Here is a 17,586-nt window from a genome sequence, read left to right as displayed (position 1 = left end):
AGCCAAATTAACTAGAAATGTTTGACCACAGGTATTAGCAATTCTGGTGGCCCAGAGCGACTGTGTGAAGTTAAACATGCTGTAATTTTCCACAGGGCTAGTATGTCCCTCATCGTACATAATTATGGGATTCTTTTTCATTGAGCAAAAATACACTAAATTAATTCTTATGGTTGTTTGACGATGGTGAACAATAATGGAATTATTTTTATCCAGTGATGACAGTTCTGTGCTGTATGTCGGTAATTGACCTCTCAGAACAACTGCATAAAAAATGCCTGTGCAATTTTTTGGTTGTATGAAAATGGCACTTAGACAAGCAAAATTCTTTTGTGACTCAGCCTAAATTCTTTTATGCATTACCTTAAAACTACAATAGTTATTTTTATTATAGCAAAATGATAAATTTCATGATGAAATTACAGTACACTCCCGATTATCTGTGAAATTAAGCAGGGCCAACCACGGATAGTGTAAATCGTGGATGATCTGCAAAAGAGCCGAAAATGGGAAACAAAAAAGGAAACATTAATTTCAACTTAAAAATATATACTTTTATGTACAGTAAAAGTTACAATTAACAGCAAAAAATTTTTAAATGATGCTAAAATTTTAGTATTTTACTGAATAATTAACATACAATACATTTCAGTAATGTAACATAAAAGTGCTCAACCATAAGACTAGAAACAAAGTGCGACAGAGACAAAAATAGCAATGCATGCCATCCTACTGCGTGAGTTCCGAGAAGGCCTGTGGTGTTTTACTGTATACTGCACACAATACACTCGTCAGTAGAGTTCAAATTTGCTCACTTCTAATAAAATACAGTTTTACATATGTGCTGTATTTTTTCGTAGCATGCGCGGATAATAGGGAGTTTACTGTAGTTAGTTTAATGTGCCGTGATCAGTGGTGAGAGCTGTGGCGTGCAGGCAGGTGCACGAGACGGTGGAGTGGCTGCTGTCGGAGCAGATGATGTACTTCTACATCAAGAAGTTCATCAAGTCGTGGTGGCCCAACGGCCAGCTGGTGCACTCCCCGCCGCGGTCGCAGCAGCAGAAGGACGGCACCAGGTAACGGCTGACGCGGGGCTCGCGGAGCTGCACGGCGGCCAGGTGTGACAAGGGCGTGGCGCGGCACGGCGTGTGTGCTGCAGGGAGGAGGCCCGGGAGCTGCTCCTGGCCAACATCCCGGAGGTGCTGAGCGGCCTACTGGGACAGCAGAGCGCGCGGCGAGGGGCGACCAAGGTGTTTCTCACGCTGCAGGACCAGCCACTCAACAAGCAGCTCTTCTACGTGAGTGCCTCCCTCGTGGCGGCGTTGATAGTCAATAACTTTTATGTTTCAGTTGCATCGTGTCTTTTTTTTTTGGCGTGATAACGTCTTGTGCGTGCAAGAATTGGCCAACCACCGTGCAAGAAAATCTTCTATAATATCGAACAGGTCAAGGGGCTTTTTTTAAAACTAATTGTTTGTGATTATTTTTAAACAAATTATTTAAATTAAATTTGCAAAAAAAAACTAAATAATATTTGAAAATTAAAAAAGTATGCAATTTTTTTTTCATCAATGTTTTCTTGTGGCGTTATCACGTATAATTATCGTCCTTAATCCGACTTTACAAACCCCCCCCCCCCCCCCTTTTTTTTTCTCTCTCCAAAATTTAGCACCGCTTGGGGTAGGGGGTTGTCATTACCTGTCATGCAACAAATGGAAATATGCTTTTTTTTTTAATTTTTATTTCACAGCATTAACTGGCCCCAAGATGGTTCGAGCGAGGATCCCTTCCACGAGACGCAGTCGCAGCCTGCAGGGTGCACTGCCGTAACAACCTCTTTCAAACAGTTGTTTCATTACTAGTAGAAATGTGTGGGTACGTGATACCCGAACACTAAACCAATTTAATATTACCGTATTTACCCAAATATAAGATAAAATTTTTTACCATAATTTATAATTCAAAACAAAGGGGTCGCCTTATATTCAGATACATTGATTTTTAGGTAAACATACTTATTTTAGGTAAATGTTTTCAGGTTGTGCAGTAGTTACTGGCTGCACATGTTATGACCGATGTTTTTAGAATGTTCTATAGCACAAGATGGCGCCCATCTTATCAACTATTTTCTTGTACAAAAACATTAATGTAGGTTATACAGTACTTCTTTGCTGTGATTATTTTTTTAAGTTAGACGAACGGTTCCGCGAGTTATGTTATTTACATTTTAAATGCTGATGAAACCCCTGTATATTTTGATATGCCTTCAAATTATTCAGTGGATGCTGTTGGAACTAAAACAGTTAATGTGAAGACAAGTGGCAATGAGAAAATGAGGATAACAGTGATGATTACAGTGTTAGCTGATGGTAGAAAATGGTTCCCTTTTGTCATTCTTAACTGTAAAACTATGCCAAAAGAAAAATTGCCTTCTGGGTAATGCATGCAAGACTGGTTAAAGGCAGTTTGGGATAGAAGGCCTGGGGCACTTTTAAAGAAGAAAGATGTTAGTGTTAGATGCATTCAAAGAACATTTAACGCCAGAGGTGAAATCATGTATTAAAGGTATGAACACCGACCTTGTTATTATTCCTGGAGTCATGACTTCAAAGCTGCAGGTATTAGATGTGTGTGTCAATAAACCATTTAAAGACCGTCTAAAAGTGCTGTACTCTGAATGGCTCTTGGCAGGCAACCATGCTCTAACACCAACAGGCAAAATCAGAAAACCAAGTATAACAGTCTTGTGTCAGTGGATTAAGGCTGCATGGGAGACAATCTCATCGGAAGTGATCATCAAAAGCTTCAAGAAATGTTGCATTTCTAATGCATTGAATGGCAGTGAAGATAGTGTCATGTGGGAAGAAGATGCAATTGAAGCTGAAGTCGACAGTAGTGAAGATGACAACAATGAAGATGATGCATCAGCATAATGATACTCTATAACAGTTTCCAACAGTTAAAGTAGCAGCCATTTAGGTATTTATTTCTGTTTGTACATAAACCGTTAACAGTATTTCATAAGTGGTGGTTGAAATCCTTTGTAACATTCATATTTTCAATTTTATATCTAATTTGTTGGCATGTGTTTAATACAATAATTTTTTTTTCCTGAAAACATGAGGCTGTAGTTTGGGAGTCGTCTTATATTCGGGTATATACGGTAAGTACTTAAGACATGTCAATTTAAAAAAATAAATAAAGTAATAACCACAGGTGAATCTTAATAGCTCTTTAAAAATTAACCCTTCTTTAATACAGTTTTTTATGCACATATTCATAACAAAATTCATTATATTTTCACATTTAAGATTTTAGTGGGACTTAATTATTCGTGAATATGAATATTGAAATTGAAGAGTATGAATGAGAATTAGAATACCGCTAAAAAATTAGACAAATAAGACTAAAGTGAAAGGTTGGTTAAGTCAGTTACAACAATTATATGGAAAATGTTTGCTAAAGTATTTAAATTATGAAATAATTGTTTCTTAATTATGCAACTAACCTAATTTAACTAATCAACCAACCTTTTATTTCACTTCCTTTTCACCTTATTTTCCACAACTTGTTACTCCACAATTGGCCCAGAAAATTTTTTTGAACCACAAAACAACATGAAATTGATTGCAATGTGTTTTACAACGAATGTGACTTTTTTTTTTTTAATGCTGTACTCCCAAATTAGTGTTTCAATGAGCTCATATTTACATATTTAAACCCTAGTAATTCACAAGTTTTTACTAACAGCATCCAGGTAAATGTATATTAGTTTAGCAATATTATAAACACAATGTTTGCTAATTTCATCCAGAATCTTAACCTATTATTTACTTTTTTGTATGTATTTTTGAGTTGCAATGTCAGTTTCATCATGGATATATACAACAAGTAAGCAGCTAATATGCCGTGTTTTAAATTGTTTGTGATTTTCCGTTAATGTTTAACAAGACAACAACGGAGGGAAAAATAACTTTGAATTCTTGTTGCATGTTTAAAACATCACTTATTGTTCTTGATTTTGACTATGACGTTCCATTATAAAAAAGGGGGTGGGGAGGTTAATTTACACAAATGACCTAACTTCACCAGTGAATGGTAGTATATGACAAATTTATTAGGTATGCTACATCAAGGTTTTAGTATTTTGGGCGGGCCTGAAATAATTCAAATAATAAATGTTCCGTATCACGTATCCAAGTTCATTCCTTGATATCCTGATGACATGATGCTTGCTGTTTTATTTTAACACATAGAAGGATCCTGAACATTACAAAAACTTGTGATATAACAATGAATCATAATCTTTAAGAAAAATAATAGTTTAAAAAAAACTAAAAAACACTCTAGAAAACCAAAATAGAAAATAACTTTAATAAATTTGAATTAAGAATAGTGTAAATTTTTTTAATAAATATAAATTAATAATAGTGCATACAAGAAAAAATTTATTTTATTAAAAAAAAAAGCATGGGGTGCTTTTTAAGATATTATCGAAATGATAATCCTTCTACTCATATACAGGATTTATCAAAATTCATTTTACAACGCTTGAGGGTAGAAAGCTCTTATTATTTGCAACCATTTTTGCCAATAAACATGTTGCCGGAAACACGTAGTTAAGCCCCTGTAGCCCCAGAAAGAGAGTCAGCATAAGCAACCCGTTGTACAGTGTTATGTTGTGGATGTGCAGGCGTTCGAGTAGAGAAATAACCAATAACCTTTTTAATCGTGGCACAGATTTTAAGTTCACTCTGAAATCAATCACAGCTTCGGCTTTGTTTCACAACATTGAAATTGTTGCATACGTTTTAACACGTGACAGCCTAAAGCAACGGCTCAAAAACACGCCCACCTTGAGCGACACAGAGGTGGCAACGGCGAATCATGTTTTCATGGATACGCTGGAGCATTTATGGGTCCACCTTATGATTTTGAACGCTTCAATGATTCGCTGTGTAAGCTCTTCTACCGTTTCTACTGGCATAGCGTAGATAAGCCCTTTTACGTAACCCCACAGAAATAAATCTAACGAGGTTAGGTCCGGTGACCTTGACGGCCATTCGACAGAGCCCGCTCGTCCTATCCATCGGTTTGGAAATGTTTGGTTTAAATACTCTCACACTTGCAGGGATAAATGAGGTGGTGCCCGTCATGTTGGTACCACATCACACGTCGGACATGCAATGGAACCTCTTCAAGAAGACCTGGTAGTTCGTTCTGAAGGAAGTGGAGGTATCCGGCGCCGGTAAGTCGTGGCGGAAGAAAAAAAGGCCCGATGAGTACGCCGTCAACAATACCGGCCCACACATTAACTGAAAAATGTTCCTGGCGAGCTGTAACACACGTTGCATGCGGATTGACATCATTCCAAACATGACTGTTGTGAGAATTGAGAATAGCGTCTTGGCTTAATTGCTGAATAAAACAGCTAACTCTGGTTCCTCAATACTCTTTGAATGTACCAACGAGAAAAGGTCATGCGAAGAGGATAGTCCGCCGGACCCATGTGTTGCACTTTTTGAAAGTGGTACGGGTACAAGAGTTGCTCCTGAAGAACTCGCCAAACAGCCATTTTGTCAGCGTCCATATCGGAACCTTATGCTTGTATCCGGACTTTCCTCAAATCTCTGAAGTACATCTTCAAAACTGGGAGTACGAACCCTGCATGGAGAACCAGCATTTGGTCTTGTGACGGCACATATACCAGTATCACGCATTCGCTGAGTAAGTCTTGCAAACATGGTGTGAGCTGGAATCCTACGACCCAGATATCGTTCTTCGTACAGACGGGCGGCTCGTCCATTTTGTCTAGCTTCCCCGTTAACAAGCAGCATGTCCGTGTACTCACTAAACGTGTACTCCATTGAGCTCCAATAAAATGTCGCCCGTTTCAGAACCACAGCAAAAGAAATGACACCACGAGTTTGCTTGTACGACAGAACAGTCAACGACAGACCACCAGTGATATCAAAACACACTGCGACGTCACGCTGTGCAGTGCTATGGCACGGCACGAAAAAAGAAAAAAAAGTGAGGGCGCCATCAACGGAAGTAAAAAGAGGCGGGGGTCAGCATTCGACATCGTACAGTCCTCTCAAGCGCTGCCCGGCGTCGTAAACACGTAATTCACCACAGCATCGTCTGTCTCGCACAAAGCCCAACGGGTTGCCTACGCTGACTCTTTCTGGGGCTACAGGGGCTTAACTACGCATTTCCGGCAACATGTTTACTGGCAAAAATGGTTGCAAATAATAAGAGCTTTCTACCCTTAAGCATTGTAACATGAATTTTGATACAGCCTGTATGTCAATAAAATATTTATAACTATTGACACCATGCATGTCAATATTTACATCACTAACAAATAATCTTCTACAGTTCCTAATAATCAATTAACCTTAAAAATGTTTATTCCCCAGTCACTCGGTTTTTACACACTGCACACCTTGCTGTGCCGCACCTTTGGCGCAACTCTCATCGCATCACCCTTCGTGGGCCTCCATTGCAGCCGTCACACTTTCCTTCGCCAAGGATCCACTCGACGCTTCGCTCGGGACTCTCGCCGCACCCGCGGCACTATCACCACCCAACTATCACTGAGAAACTCGATCGCCAAGGAACTCCTTGCCCAGGAACTCTGCCGCACCTGCTGCACTATCGCCCGGACTACCGGACACCTGCGACACTATCGTGCACTCTCTCTCGCCCCAGAACTCCGCTAACTCGCGACACTATCTCCCGGACTATCGCCCCGGATTACCGCCGCACCTGCAGTACTATTGCGGCGGGAAACTTTTTTCATAGGCTGGCGTCCTGGGCTTATATAGACCCAGGCGTCACTTCTAGAAGTCACGAGCGTGGCTGGGACCAGTTGAGTCATCCCTCACTCACCCAATGCCGGATTTATTGAGAAAGGTGTCGGCAGCTGCCAGGTGTCAGGTAACGGCGGGGGAGCGGAGGGGGGAAGCGACGACCCTTGTAATCCAAATCCACCAGGCGCACGCGGCATATCTCACTTTGCAGCGGCCATGTGACGTCAGTGGCCGTGCAGGGCCGCCAGCCAGCTCTGAACTCGCGCGCGCCGCGGCCCTGCTTACGTTTTGTAACAATATTTATGTGATGGTAGAGTTCAGAGCATATCTTCGGCTCACCTGCACTAAAAATCATCGATACGTGGAATGGGGTGGCTGTCTGTTTTAGTGATGTCCACACAGAACCTTAGTGGTGGTGTTGAAAAGTGGAAGGTCTCAACTAAAGAGTGTTTGCACTGCTCAGCAGTACTGTACAAGCAACTGTTGGCATGATTGCAGGACCTTCTGGAGGTGGTGCTGTACGAGCTGTGTCCCGAGATGAAGTCACGCCCCACGGGTCGCGAGGAGGCCCCAGTAGAGCTCCCCGCCATCGCAGAGACCACCCACACCCCGCCGCAAGTGTCCTAGACATGCTGCTAAGTGTTCCATGTTCCGCTGCTGTACACATTCCAACAAGCTGTTTGTGTCTGTACATATATGCTAATATAGATTATATTACATGTTTGCCATTGTGCATTTACAAGCCTCACCTGTCCCAGGAGCACGACCAAAGAGAATAAAGTATTAGTATATATTCCAACTGCCGTGTCTTATTTCAAGTAAACACTGATGCAACTACAGTGAAACCCAGTTACAATGTTCCCCAGCTTATTTATATTTAAGTACCGACATTTTCTACATAATAATGTAACATATCATGTATGTAACGTTTCATGAATTATGAATGTTTTCCCGCCTTTAACACCAAATTTAGTACCGTCTTTTCCCACATAAGGATAAGGAACATGTATTTTGTATATAATGTTTCGCCAATTATGGATTTCATGCTAGTGTTTGCTACCTAAAATTCAATAATTACAACAAAAAAATTTAAATACCTTACTATTCCAATACGTTTCTCAACTGTGAAGTTAAAAATGTTAAACCTTTTACTTTACACTTTACATGCATTTAGGTTTACAATCACTGTTACACTATAAATGTAGATTGTTCAAATAGAACTGTATGCAAAATCAAAATGGAAGTACACCAGAACACTAAATCTACACATTGGCACTGGTTAATGTATTTAACTGTATTCAACATGTCTAGGTAAATTAGTTTGTAGTCTGCAACTTCATATTGTAAAATCAAATACAGTCAATCCCAGTTGTAACTAGCCGACTTAGGACTTTACTTCCTAGGGGCGTTGATTTTGATTACATAGTTCATTTTCTAGCATATTGTTTGTATGAACAGCTATACCATTATTAGAAATTCCATAAAACATTTTTCTTTCATTCATAAAACAATTCGGAAATCATCAGAGTTCAGTTGCTTCAACAATATCAAAGGGGTACATTTCTTTCTTTCCTTTGGCACTTATTGCCCAATATTTCCTTTCTGGTAGGGGTTTTTGAAGGAACAGCAATGTTATAACAGCAACCCCTATTTTTTTTCCCCTACAAAAACTGTGCCATTACGAGGGTGTGATCAGGTTGGGAATCGCAGTGGTACTAATGAAGAGATTGGAAGAAAGACATTGTAGAGCGAGGATAGCAATCTTCTTTCCTAAAGTGGATATTGGATGAATTAATAGAATGGTGAGTTGACTAAAATACTTTTCCTAATATTTTAACTTACAGTTGCTTTGCTATTTGTTCCTCAGTTAATAGCAACATACTGTTACAATTCTAAGAATATATAACAAAATCTTTGTTTATTTAATAAATACAACTAACTTCATAATATTTGATGTCTTGATACATTTTGCTGTACCAGTACTATATACTATAATGTTCACTATAAGGAGTATTATATTTACAGTAGCACGGAGCACCGCTAGGATTTGCTGCTGTCGAGAAGGTCCTTGGCTTCGTTGATCTTGGAGGCGAGGTAGGGCGAGCCTCCGCGGTCAGGATGGTTCAGCAGCATCACTCTGCGATGCGCCTCCTGCCAACCGCAGCAACGCACACCTCACTCCATTGCCAACCCCAGCACCACACGTCTCACCAACCCCAGCTATATTTGCAAAGGCTAACTAACAACTTTAACATAAATCATGAAGGTTGACCTTTCAAGTTTAAAAAAACTTCCAAATCACTTGAAACTTTATAATTTTACAGTAGACCTTTAAAAATTAAAAAAAACAAATTTTACATACTTTATTAATCACCCCCAAAAAGATCGCAAACTAAAACCTTTTATTTGCGAGTAATAAGTACTGTTTGCTTGCAAAAAATAATAATAAAAAAAGCAAACAGGTCAACGAATATTGGCTGGTGGTAATCTGGTTTGCTGTGTATTCGTCACTTGGTATACCTAACTCAAATAGGGAAAATTAAATAGCCTTTCAGTATATACAAATGCAAGCAGATAGATGATTGGTTGAAAAATACATTGGTAACAGCGTGGGGTGTGTGCCAAAGGTTTCGACAGTCATGCGCAGTACAAATCATTTTGTTACTGTTTGGAAATATGTAATTTTTTTAAAAATTAATGATAAATAAAGTTTAAAAGTTTAAAGATAAAGTTTTTTTCTCCCTCAAACGCTGAATGTTATATGCAAGAAGCATCTATTAACTGAAAGGTTAAGAATGGGAAAAATTAACATAAGGGATATATGGTAGCGATTACGGGAATAATTTTGTGAACTTAAGCGGGAAAACTTATTACGTGGGAACAACTTCAGCCAGTTTTGTTGTATAAAATTGTAACAAACAATGATCAAATTACAAAAATTATATATAAAAAACTTTAATTTATCTATTATAAAATTATCCATTTATTGACAATTTATTTTAAAACAAATATATAGAAATGAGGTGACTATTGCTTAATCTCTCAGCTGTTTATAACTGCCACCTATAACCTTAGAAAAGATCTCATCTAAACCTACACTTTCACTAGCTTCAGTTTAAGCAAATTTTATTTTGAATCTATCCGCAACTATCTTTACTGCTGCTTTCCCTTTTCAGAAACACAATTTGTGATTTTACTTGCAGCCTGTAATCCTTGTCAACTTAATATTTTTATATTCACACGCTGGCTCATATCTAACCTTCTGAACCATTGTGAAGTTCCTGATAGCATTATTTTCAACTGACCACTCCCACCTGCCAACAGAGACAGCTGGCTCGAGTACTCACTCTTACTTTGAGCTTGCTTGCTGACGGGGACACGCCCAGGATGAGACTGGCCTCGCGCTTCGTCATCTTGGGCTCGAACCCGCCCCGGTAGTACTTGCTGCTGGCGAAGCTCTGCAACGCGGGCACACCTGCTGTGCGGGACCTTCCTCGGGAGTACACCTTCATTCACTGTCCTGCTTACTGCAGTGTGGCCGCCTTCAACGACCGCCGAGGGGGGCAGACGCCAAGGCACCGCATTTTACACTGGCAGAGTGGGTTTCACTATAGATATTTACTTGAATACTATTGTAGTGTTAGATCACAAAAAAAAAATGTTGGAGGCCAGATGAACTGAATTATTTGTACTGAAATATACATACGTGTATTATCATCAAATATTTAAAAACTCGTATTTTTCACGTAATGTCAGACTTGCGATGTATTGAAAATGAAATGACTGCAAATAAATCTATTTATCATCCAAGTTGAAGCAAAAATATTAGGAATAGTAGAATTAATATATATGTTGTCGAAACGAGGTGTTTTCCGGAAAGGTTGTGGTTTGGTTGGTTCTGAGATGAGATCTTGCCCCGGGTGGAGACTAGGCTGGTTATGTCACTGCTGGCACTGCACACTGGCAACACCACTGGCCACGAAACTCACTTCCAGTACACATCTACACATCCACTGAGTACGTAGAGAAATAAGCATTCAGGATGAAGAAAAACTTTGTAAGATGACAATCCTGTAGGCAAATGAAAACAAATGGATTTATATGTACTAGTGATGGGTCAATTCCTGTTTTTTCCCGGTTCTCGGTTCGGTACCGGTTCTTAAAAATCGGTTCTCGGTTCCTCGGTTCTGACTTAAAAAAATAAAATAAATATTATTCACACATTAATTATATGGTGTTTTAAGTAATAAACTATTTATTGTTTTGGCTACAAAAAAGCACTAAAAAGCCTGTGTCCAGACTTACATCTTCAACAATTTACTGTTTATAACACTGAAAATAATAATTTGTTTGTATTGTTCTGTCCTCAATGTTTTTTATTGTATGCTTACAAAGAAATGCATTGGCATAATGATTCAGTCTTTAAAGAGGCTATCAAAGCAAATTAAAAGGTTTAGTATAGTTTTCAAGCTACAGTAAACACACCAACCTTAATAAAACTAAAATTTACTATATTAATTAAACCCTCCTTTAAAACATAGGAATAAAAAGAAAATGTTACAATAATGGAAATAAATTCAATGATGGTGAACTTTCAAAGAATTAGAATATTAAATTGTCCATCAAACTTATTGCCTACATTGAATTCAGTATGTTTGCACAGTCAACAGTAAATTACTGCCACACTTCTGAGGCCATTTCTTACACAATTTGCTCTATTTGGCCAGAATAATTATACTTTACAAGTGTCAACAAGCATTTTGTAACTTCCCCCTTCAAAAAAATCCAGTTTGTCTAAATGAGAAAGTTACTAGCCATTACACTAGATGGCTGCAGATGCAGTGAACTTACATTCCAAAGCACTGCACAAAAAAATGCATAACATTTTATAACGCCGAAAATTATAAATTTTTGAAAATTTTTAATCAATCATTAATTATATTAAACAAATATTCTGTGGAATTTGCAATACACCAGTCACCCTTACTTACGTGTTAACGACTCAATTAACTGCCTATTTTTAAAAACAAATTGAAACAAACATGGCGTCTTTCTGTTCTCACATCTCTGCTGAGGCACGTCACAGAGTTGCACACCTCTATGAACTACATCTACGGCACCTTCAACTGTTATGTTTTGATTGTAAAACGTACTTTGTTTACAGATGTGGCGAGAACATGAAATATTTTCACGTGTTATTTATTTTATAGTTAGAGATGAATATTATTTCACGGAAGTCTAAAAAAATAATTCATTTGTGGTTTGGACGTGAGTTAAGCCATTTCATGCTGCAGTTAAGTTATAGTGAAGGACTATTTTCGTAAAGGGTTTTGCTATACTGCCGGTACCGGTACCGACATTTTAGCTGCGGTTCTCGGTGCCGGTTAAAATGCTGAGAACCGTAGGAACCGAGAACCGAGAACCGGTACCGACCCATCCCTAATACATATGTACACTTTTGAGCTAAGCACAAGCTATGTCCTCATTTCAGCGTACTCTGTTGTCAGATACAGCCAAAGAGCACAAATAAATAAAAAAAAAGCAAACAGGTCAACAAATATTGGCTGGTGGTAATCTGGTTTGCTGTATATTCATCACATGGTATAACTCGAATAGGAATATGGAACAGCCTCTCAGTCTATACGAATGCAAGCAGATGATTGGTCAAAAAATTCACTTGTAACGGTGTGCGGCATGCGGCAAAGTTTCATGTGCAGTACAAATTATTTTGTTTTAAAAATTACAATAAACAGAGTTTAAAACTTTAAAGACAAACATTATTTCCCCCCCCCCCCCCCCCCCATAAACGCTGAACATTATCTGTGGGAAGCATCTAATAACGCAAACGTTACGAATGGGGAAAAATTAATATAGGGAAATATGGAAGTGATCAAAGGAATAACTTTGTGAACTACTTAATAGGCAGGAACATTTTAAGCAAGATTTACTGTATATGTGGAGTCAGTAAAGATACACCGGCTTACGTTTAGCTTCTCACAACTGCAGTTGAACAACACTTATCATAACTTCCGTGCAAACATTTAGATACAATGAGGCAGGGGCTTGTCATCTGGCCCTAGATCCTAGATATCTTGAGTTGGTTCACTCCAACTCATTACATCATAATTTATTTTCAAGCCTTCAACCGACCTTTCGGTTTTACCATCACACGACGAACATGGCTACTCTTCCTGTGCAGGACATAAGGTGCTCATGTGATGTTATTTCCAACCAATTAAAAAAAAATTGGTTGTCTGTAAAGTCAGTTTACGGACGATAGTTTAACGTGACGTCATAACAAAACATTGATGAAATGATTGCATACCTTTATGAATAAAATTGAATAATTTTTATTTTAATAATAAAAGAATAAATACTTGAAATTATACTACCAGTAATCAGATTTTTAAAATGCAAGAATAATTAACCTTTATTGCCGAAATTGTTGTACTAATAAGCAATGAAAACCACATTAACTTTTCACTTCACTTTATGAACAGTCGAGTGGAAGAGAGATAGATGCGGCGCAAGCGTACAATGAGCGTAACGGGACACAGCGTAACGGAACAATGTGCGTAATGGGACACTTTTTCGTGCGTGCAGCCGGCGTTCATCGATTTATTAGACATTGTCACGTCAAAAAAATGAACATATAGTATATCAGCCAATACTGGTGCATAGCAATAGCATTTCAACCACATGCTTACCCAACTCTGTATCTAACTGTTACGTTGTAACAACCCAGAATACTCCCCTCCCCATTTAATAAACAGTTTATTTAACAATGTATTATGTTATCAAGTCAGTACTATGGTTAGGTTTTTTTTATTTATTTAAACAACTACTATTTATCCTTTTATGACAAGTATTTGTGTGTTTGCAACATGTCATGATCATCATCTTCGCTGCTGAATGTTCTACTGATTTGCTGTTCTGCTGGTTTGCTTACCTCACGCAGAAGGGCCGACATGTCAGCCAGCGTCTGTACGAGGTACCGAGAGGTATCGTGTCAAGCAGTGGCTCAAAATATGTTTCTGTGATGAATAGAGAATTTCACGGCTGTGGTCTGTGCTACGCCGAACTTGAAACCTTTTTGCAACTTTAATTAGAATTTGTTAGACCACAGTCCACCAATCATCCACAGTAACAGTTATTTTGGAAAATTAGATACTTTTTCAGCATCCAACTATTTTGTTTCAAGTGTTCACGAATGTGCACTCTAGACCAAACAAACTACTGGCAGGTCCGGAGTGTTTCAACGAAACTGGAAAAATTATTACATCAGCTTGCCCTCAGACAAAAACAAAACAAACCTGAGATAATACAACAAAAAATGTAAACATGCATAAAAAATTTTATTGAGCAAGAAAAAAATATGTAAAAATAATTTAAAAAAAAAATATTTTCACAATGAAGTAAACAAACTAACAGGTTCATTAAACAGAATTTAAAAAAATGTAAACTAAGTTAATTAAACATGTTGCAAAGGCACAAATACTTTTCAAAAGGATAAACTGCTGGTAGGCATATTTAAATCATACCAAAAAAAAACCTGACCACACCTCATTTCTACTTATAAAAACATAATAAATTCCCTTATTTAGACAATGGTGAGGGCCACTTGGTTGTTGTATAGTTTATGGAGAGAAAAATATTACACACGATTTCGTTGTCATCACTTTTATTAAAGAGCTATTTCTAAAATTTTAACTCGATACCTCCCTTACATTTGTTGTTATGGTACAAATGTTTTCAACATATGTATATTAACTTGAGTACTGTATTATCACGGGTATCACGCAGGTGATAATTAAGACGAGATATCTAGTTAGAATTTCAGGATCAGCCCTTGAATAAACGTGATGACGATGGAAGAGACTGGAAGAGAGCAGGCACCTGGCCCGTGGGCAGGGACTTGACTGCCTCGCTGAGGCGCTGGGACATGGCCGGGGCCACTCGCAGCACGTAGCGGCCCGCGAAGCCCACCGCCGCCAGCCCCAGGCCCGTCAGGATCAGCGAGCCGGCCTGCGACAAACACCTCCCACTCAGCCAGGCTTCAAACCCTCTCTCACGGGTGTTGGCAGACAACAGTCGCACACTGCCGTAACGCTGGCCTCAACCTACAGGCCAGTGAACAACCAGTGTAGGATAAAACAATAGACAAGGAGATGTACACCTAAATCTAAGCCTAAATACTAAATTAAATTAAACGTGGGCAAGAAAAGGATAGGTCTTCAAAGGAAAAACAACAGTAACCGATCTACCACTGGAGGAGAGAGGAAATCTAAGAGGCCAAAAGCTACACACACCTAGGGTTCCTCCGAGGAAATATGAGGCGGGGAGCACAAGCGGTAAAGGTGTTGAAGATCAGGATGTTGCGAATACCGGGCCCACCAATTTCACAACTCATTCAGAACCTTTAAATAAGATTTCATTTCAACTATTGTATATTACCTACACAGTTATTTTATTATGAAATAAGCAAAATAAACTTAACAAGAAATAGTTTTATCATTAACTGAATCTTTAACTTGTTATGTTCAATATGTGCAACTATAATCTGAAGTGAGGCATCAAAAAAAAACAAAATGCAAGTTAGCAAAAGGCTGGGCTGTCCGAAATTAAAATTTTGTGACATTCAGGGCCATTGCTGTTTATTTCGTGGCCATTTCTTCAGTTTCATTACTTAGGAATTACCAACTTAATATGTAACTATCCTAACCTAACCAACCATTCCAACTATTTCACTGTGTTAATGTAGCTACATTAATTCAACCAAACATCCATATTATTTTGAAGTATTTTTAATGTAGCGAATGTACAAAATTGACATTTCTACAATTTAACTAAGTTCTCCAAATCACACACACTGACCCACACAGGAAAAGAAATAATAGCAGTAGCTACGTCAATGCACAGATATTGTAATGTAATCTATTACCTAACAGTGATTTCTCTTAAACCAGTAGGAATATTGAAATGCTGTTTTCAGGGTAAATATAGGAACATCTCTAATGTCCGAAAAAAGTATTTTCAGAATTTTATTATTACTTCACGGAAAAGCCGCGCCATAAGAATATTACCTCCACCAATTTGAACAGGTGTTATGTATTTTATGTAAACTAGATTTAAAAGCTAATACTCGGATATCACTGCTTTCTAGAATGGAAAGAAAAAAATTGGAATACACGGTTTTCACACACTACATACGTCCCTAATTTTACTCTCAAGGGATGGTTTCGTAATTCCTAATATTATGTGAAAAATTTTAATTTTTATATCTTACATTACAATACCTGTGCTTTTATGATGCCACTGCTATTCATTGTTTACCTGCGAAAAATAGGAATATATGTTTTCCATATACTTGAGATGTTCCTGAATTAACCCTGAAAGGAAGGTTTTTCAATTCCTACTGGATTCTGAAAAAATAACAGTATACAGCTTACATTACAATACCTGCATATTCACACTATCGGCAACATTCATTGTTTTAACCTTTTTTTTTTTTTTTTTTTTTTTTATCCTTAGTCAATGTAGATGTTGTAATAATGAAATTTGTTGAAATATTGTATTCCAATTGTAAGGAATTTTTAATGCTTATATTGCATGTTTGTTGTTTTATTAGAATAAGTAATTGTATTACAAAATATTTGTTTTGTTACATTGCATTTAAAGTAGTACTATTTTGAGTCACACTGTAATGGGCAAGTTAATGGGAGGCAAAAATTTGAATATAATTTTTAACATTGTTCATTCTCTGTGAGGAATACATGCTGTGCACTGAAGTAGCTGACACATTGAATTTTGCAGTCATTCCAAGGAGTTCTTTGATTACAGCCATTGTATATTGTGTGTTTGATATGGCTGGTGTTTCATGTATCCCAGTATATTCCTGGATTCTGATGGCATGATTTGTTGCCTCGATCCTGTGATACATGATGCTTGCTGAATGGTTCAGTTCGTCGGAAGATCCTGCCCATGAAATAAATTGGGAAATAAGAAAGAATTATGATTGAAGGTTGAAAAAAAATCCTTTTAATTCAACTTACGATCATAATTCATTATTATATACAATATTTTTATAAGTACAGGACCTTACAGCATACTGAATTAAAACAGCAAGCATTATGTACCACAGGATCATGCCATCAGGATTCAGAGATACATGAAAAACGGAAAAATTTGCGTATTTTTAATTCTCCATAGTTGTGATAAACAAAACAATACCTTATTGCGGGTAAACATGAATAGCTGGGGCAGTGTGAAAAAACAGGTATTGTAATGTAAGCTTTAAACTGTTATTTTTCACGAACCAGTAGGAATTAAGAAACCATCCCTTCAGAATAAATTTAGGGATGTGTATAGTATGTGGAAACATTTCTTCTTTTTTCCCCCGTTCTACAAAGCTCCAATATTCGAGTACTATCAACAGTTGATTAGATTATGTTAAAATCATTTTAAATGATTTCTGGTTAGACTAGTTACATTGAAAATGCTTAAAGATGTATTTTCAGAATATTAATTCATTAATATTCGTACCTATAAATCCCATAAATACTTTAGGCTGATGCTAATAAAAAAAAGGCACGATAAAAAAACCTGCATCCAAATTTGCATAAGTTACATGATCGGCGAGACACTGTCTATTTTAAGTAATAATTTTACATACCATTCGCTTAATAAATATAAAGCAATAATATCTAAAAATATACACATAACAACTTGTCAATCATTGGTTTCTCCATGCTTCTATTACCATAGAACAACT

General features: G+C 37.6%; 2 protein-coding genes across 5 annotated transcripts in view; one reads left to right on the top strand and one right to left on the bottom strand.

The window, feature by feature from the left end:
• Nucleotides 1-7,614, top strand: part of LOC134532092 (sorting nexin-25-like) — a 33,059-nt gene extending 25,445 nt beyond the window's left edge. The window contains exons 16-18 of the mRNA XM_063368342.1: nucleotides 936-1,076; nucleotides 1,160-1,298; nucleotides 7,314-7,614. Coding sequence (XP_063224412.1) covers nucleotides 936-1,076; nucleotides 1,160-1,298; nucleotides 7,314-7,442 — 409 coding nt within the window. The 3' untranslated portion in view covers nucleotides 7,443-7,614. The remainder of the gene's footprint in view (nucleotides 1-935; nucleotides 1,077-1,159; nucleotides 1,299-7,313) is intronic.
• Nucleotides 533-17,586, bottom strand: LOC134532093 (mitochondrial import inner membrane translocase subunit TIM14). 4 transcript variants are annotated; one of them, XM_063368344.1, is made up of 5 exons: nucleotides 17,488-17,586; nucleotides 14,712-14,840; nucleotides 10,163-10,273; nucleotides 8,839-8,966; nucleotides 533-1,181 (listed from the first exon to the last, which is right to left on the bottom strand). In XM_063368344.1, exons 1-4 carry the CDS (start codon nucleotides 17,488-17,490, stop codon nucleotides 8,856-8,858), a joined length of 354 nt encoding a protein of 117 aa, XP_063224414.1. In that variant the 5' UTR covers nucleotides 17,491-17,586; the 3' UTR covers nucleotides 533-1,181; nucleotides 8,839-8,855. The 4 variants fall into 4 exon arrangements, with proteins under 4 accessions (XP_063224414.1, XP_063224415.1, XP_063224413.1 ...); XM_063368345.1 differs by having other exon boundaries at nucleotides 533-1,834; nucleotides 17,488-17,580; XM_063368343.1 differs by lacking the exon at nucleotides 533-1,181 and having other exon boundaries at nucleotides 7,941-8,966.

Source organism: Bacillus rossius, chromosome 5, assembly GCF_032445375.1.
Source record: "Bacillus rossius redtenbacheri isolate Brsri chromosome 5, Brsri_v3, whole genome shotgun sequence".
Lineage (NCBI taxonomy): Eukaryota > Metazoa > Arthropoda > Insecta > Phasmatodea > Bacillidae > Bacillus > Bacillus rossius.
The sequence above is the reverse complement of the archived record's forward strand: the minus strand, read 5'-3'. Positions and strand labels throughout refer to the sequence as shown.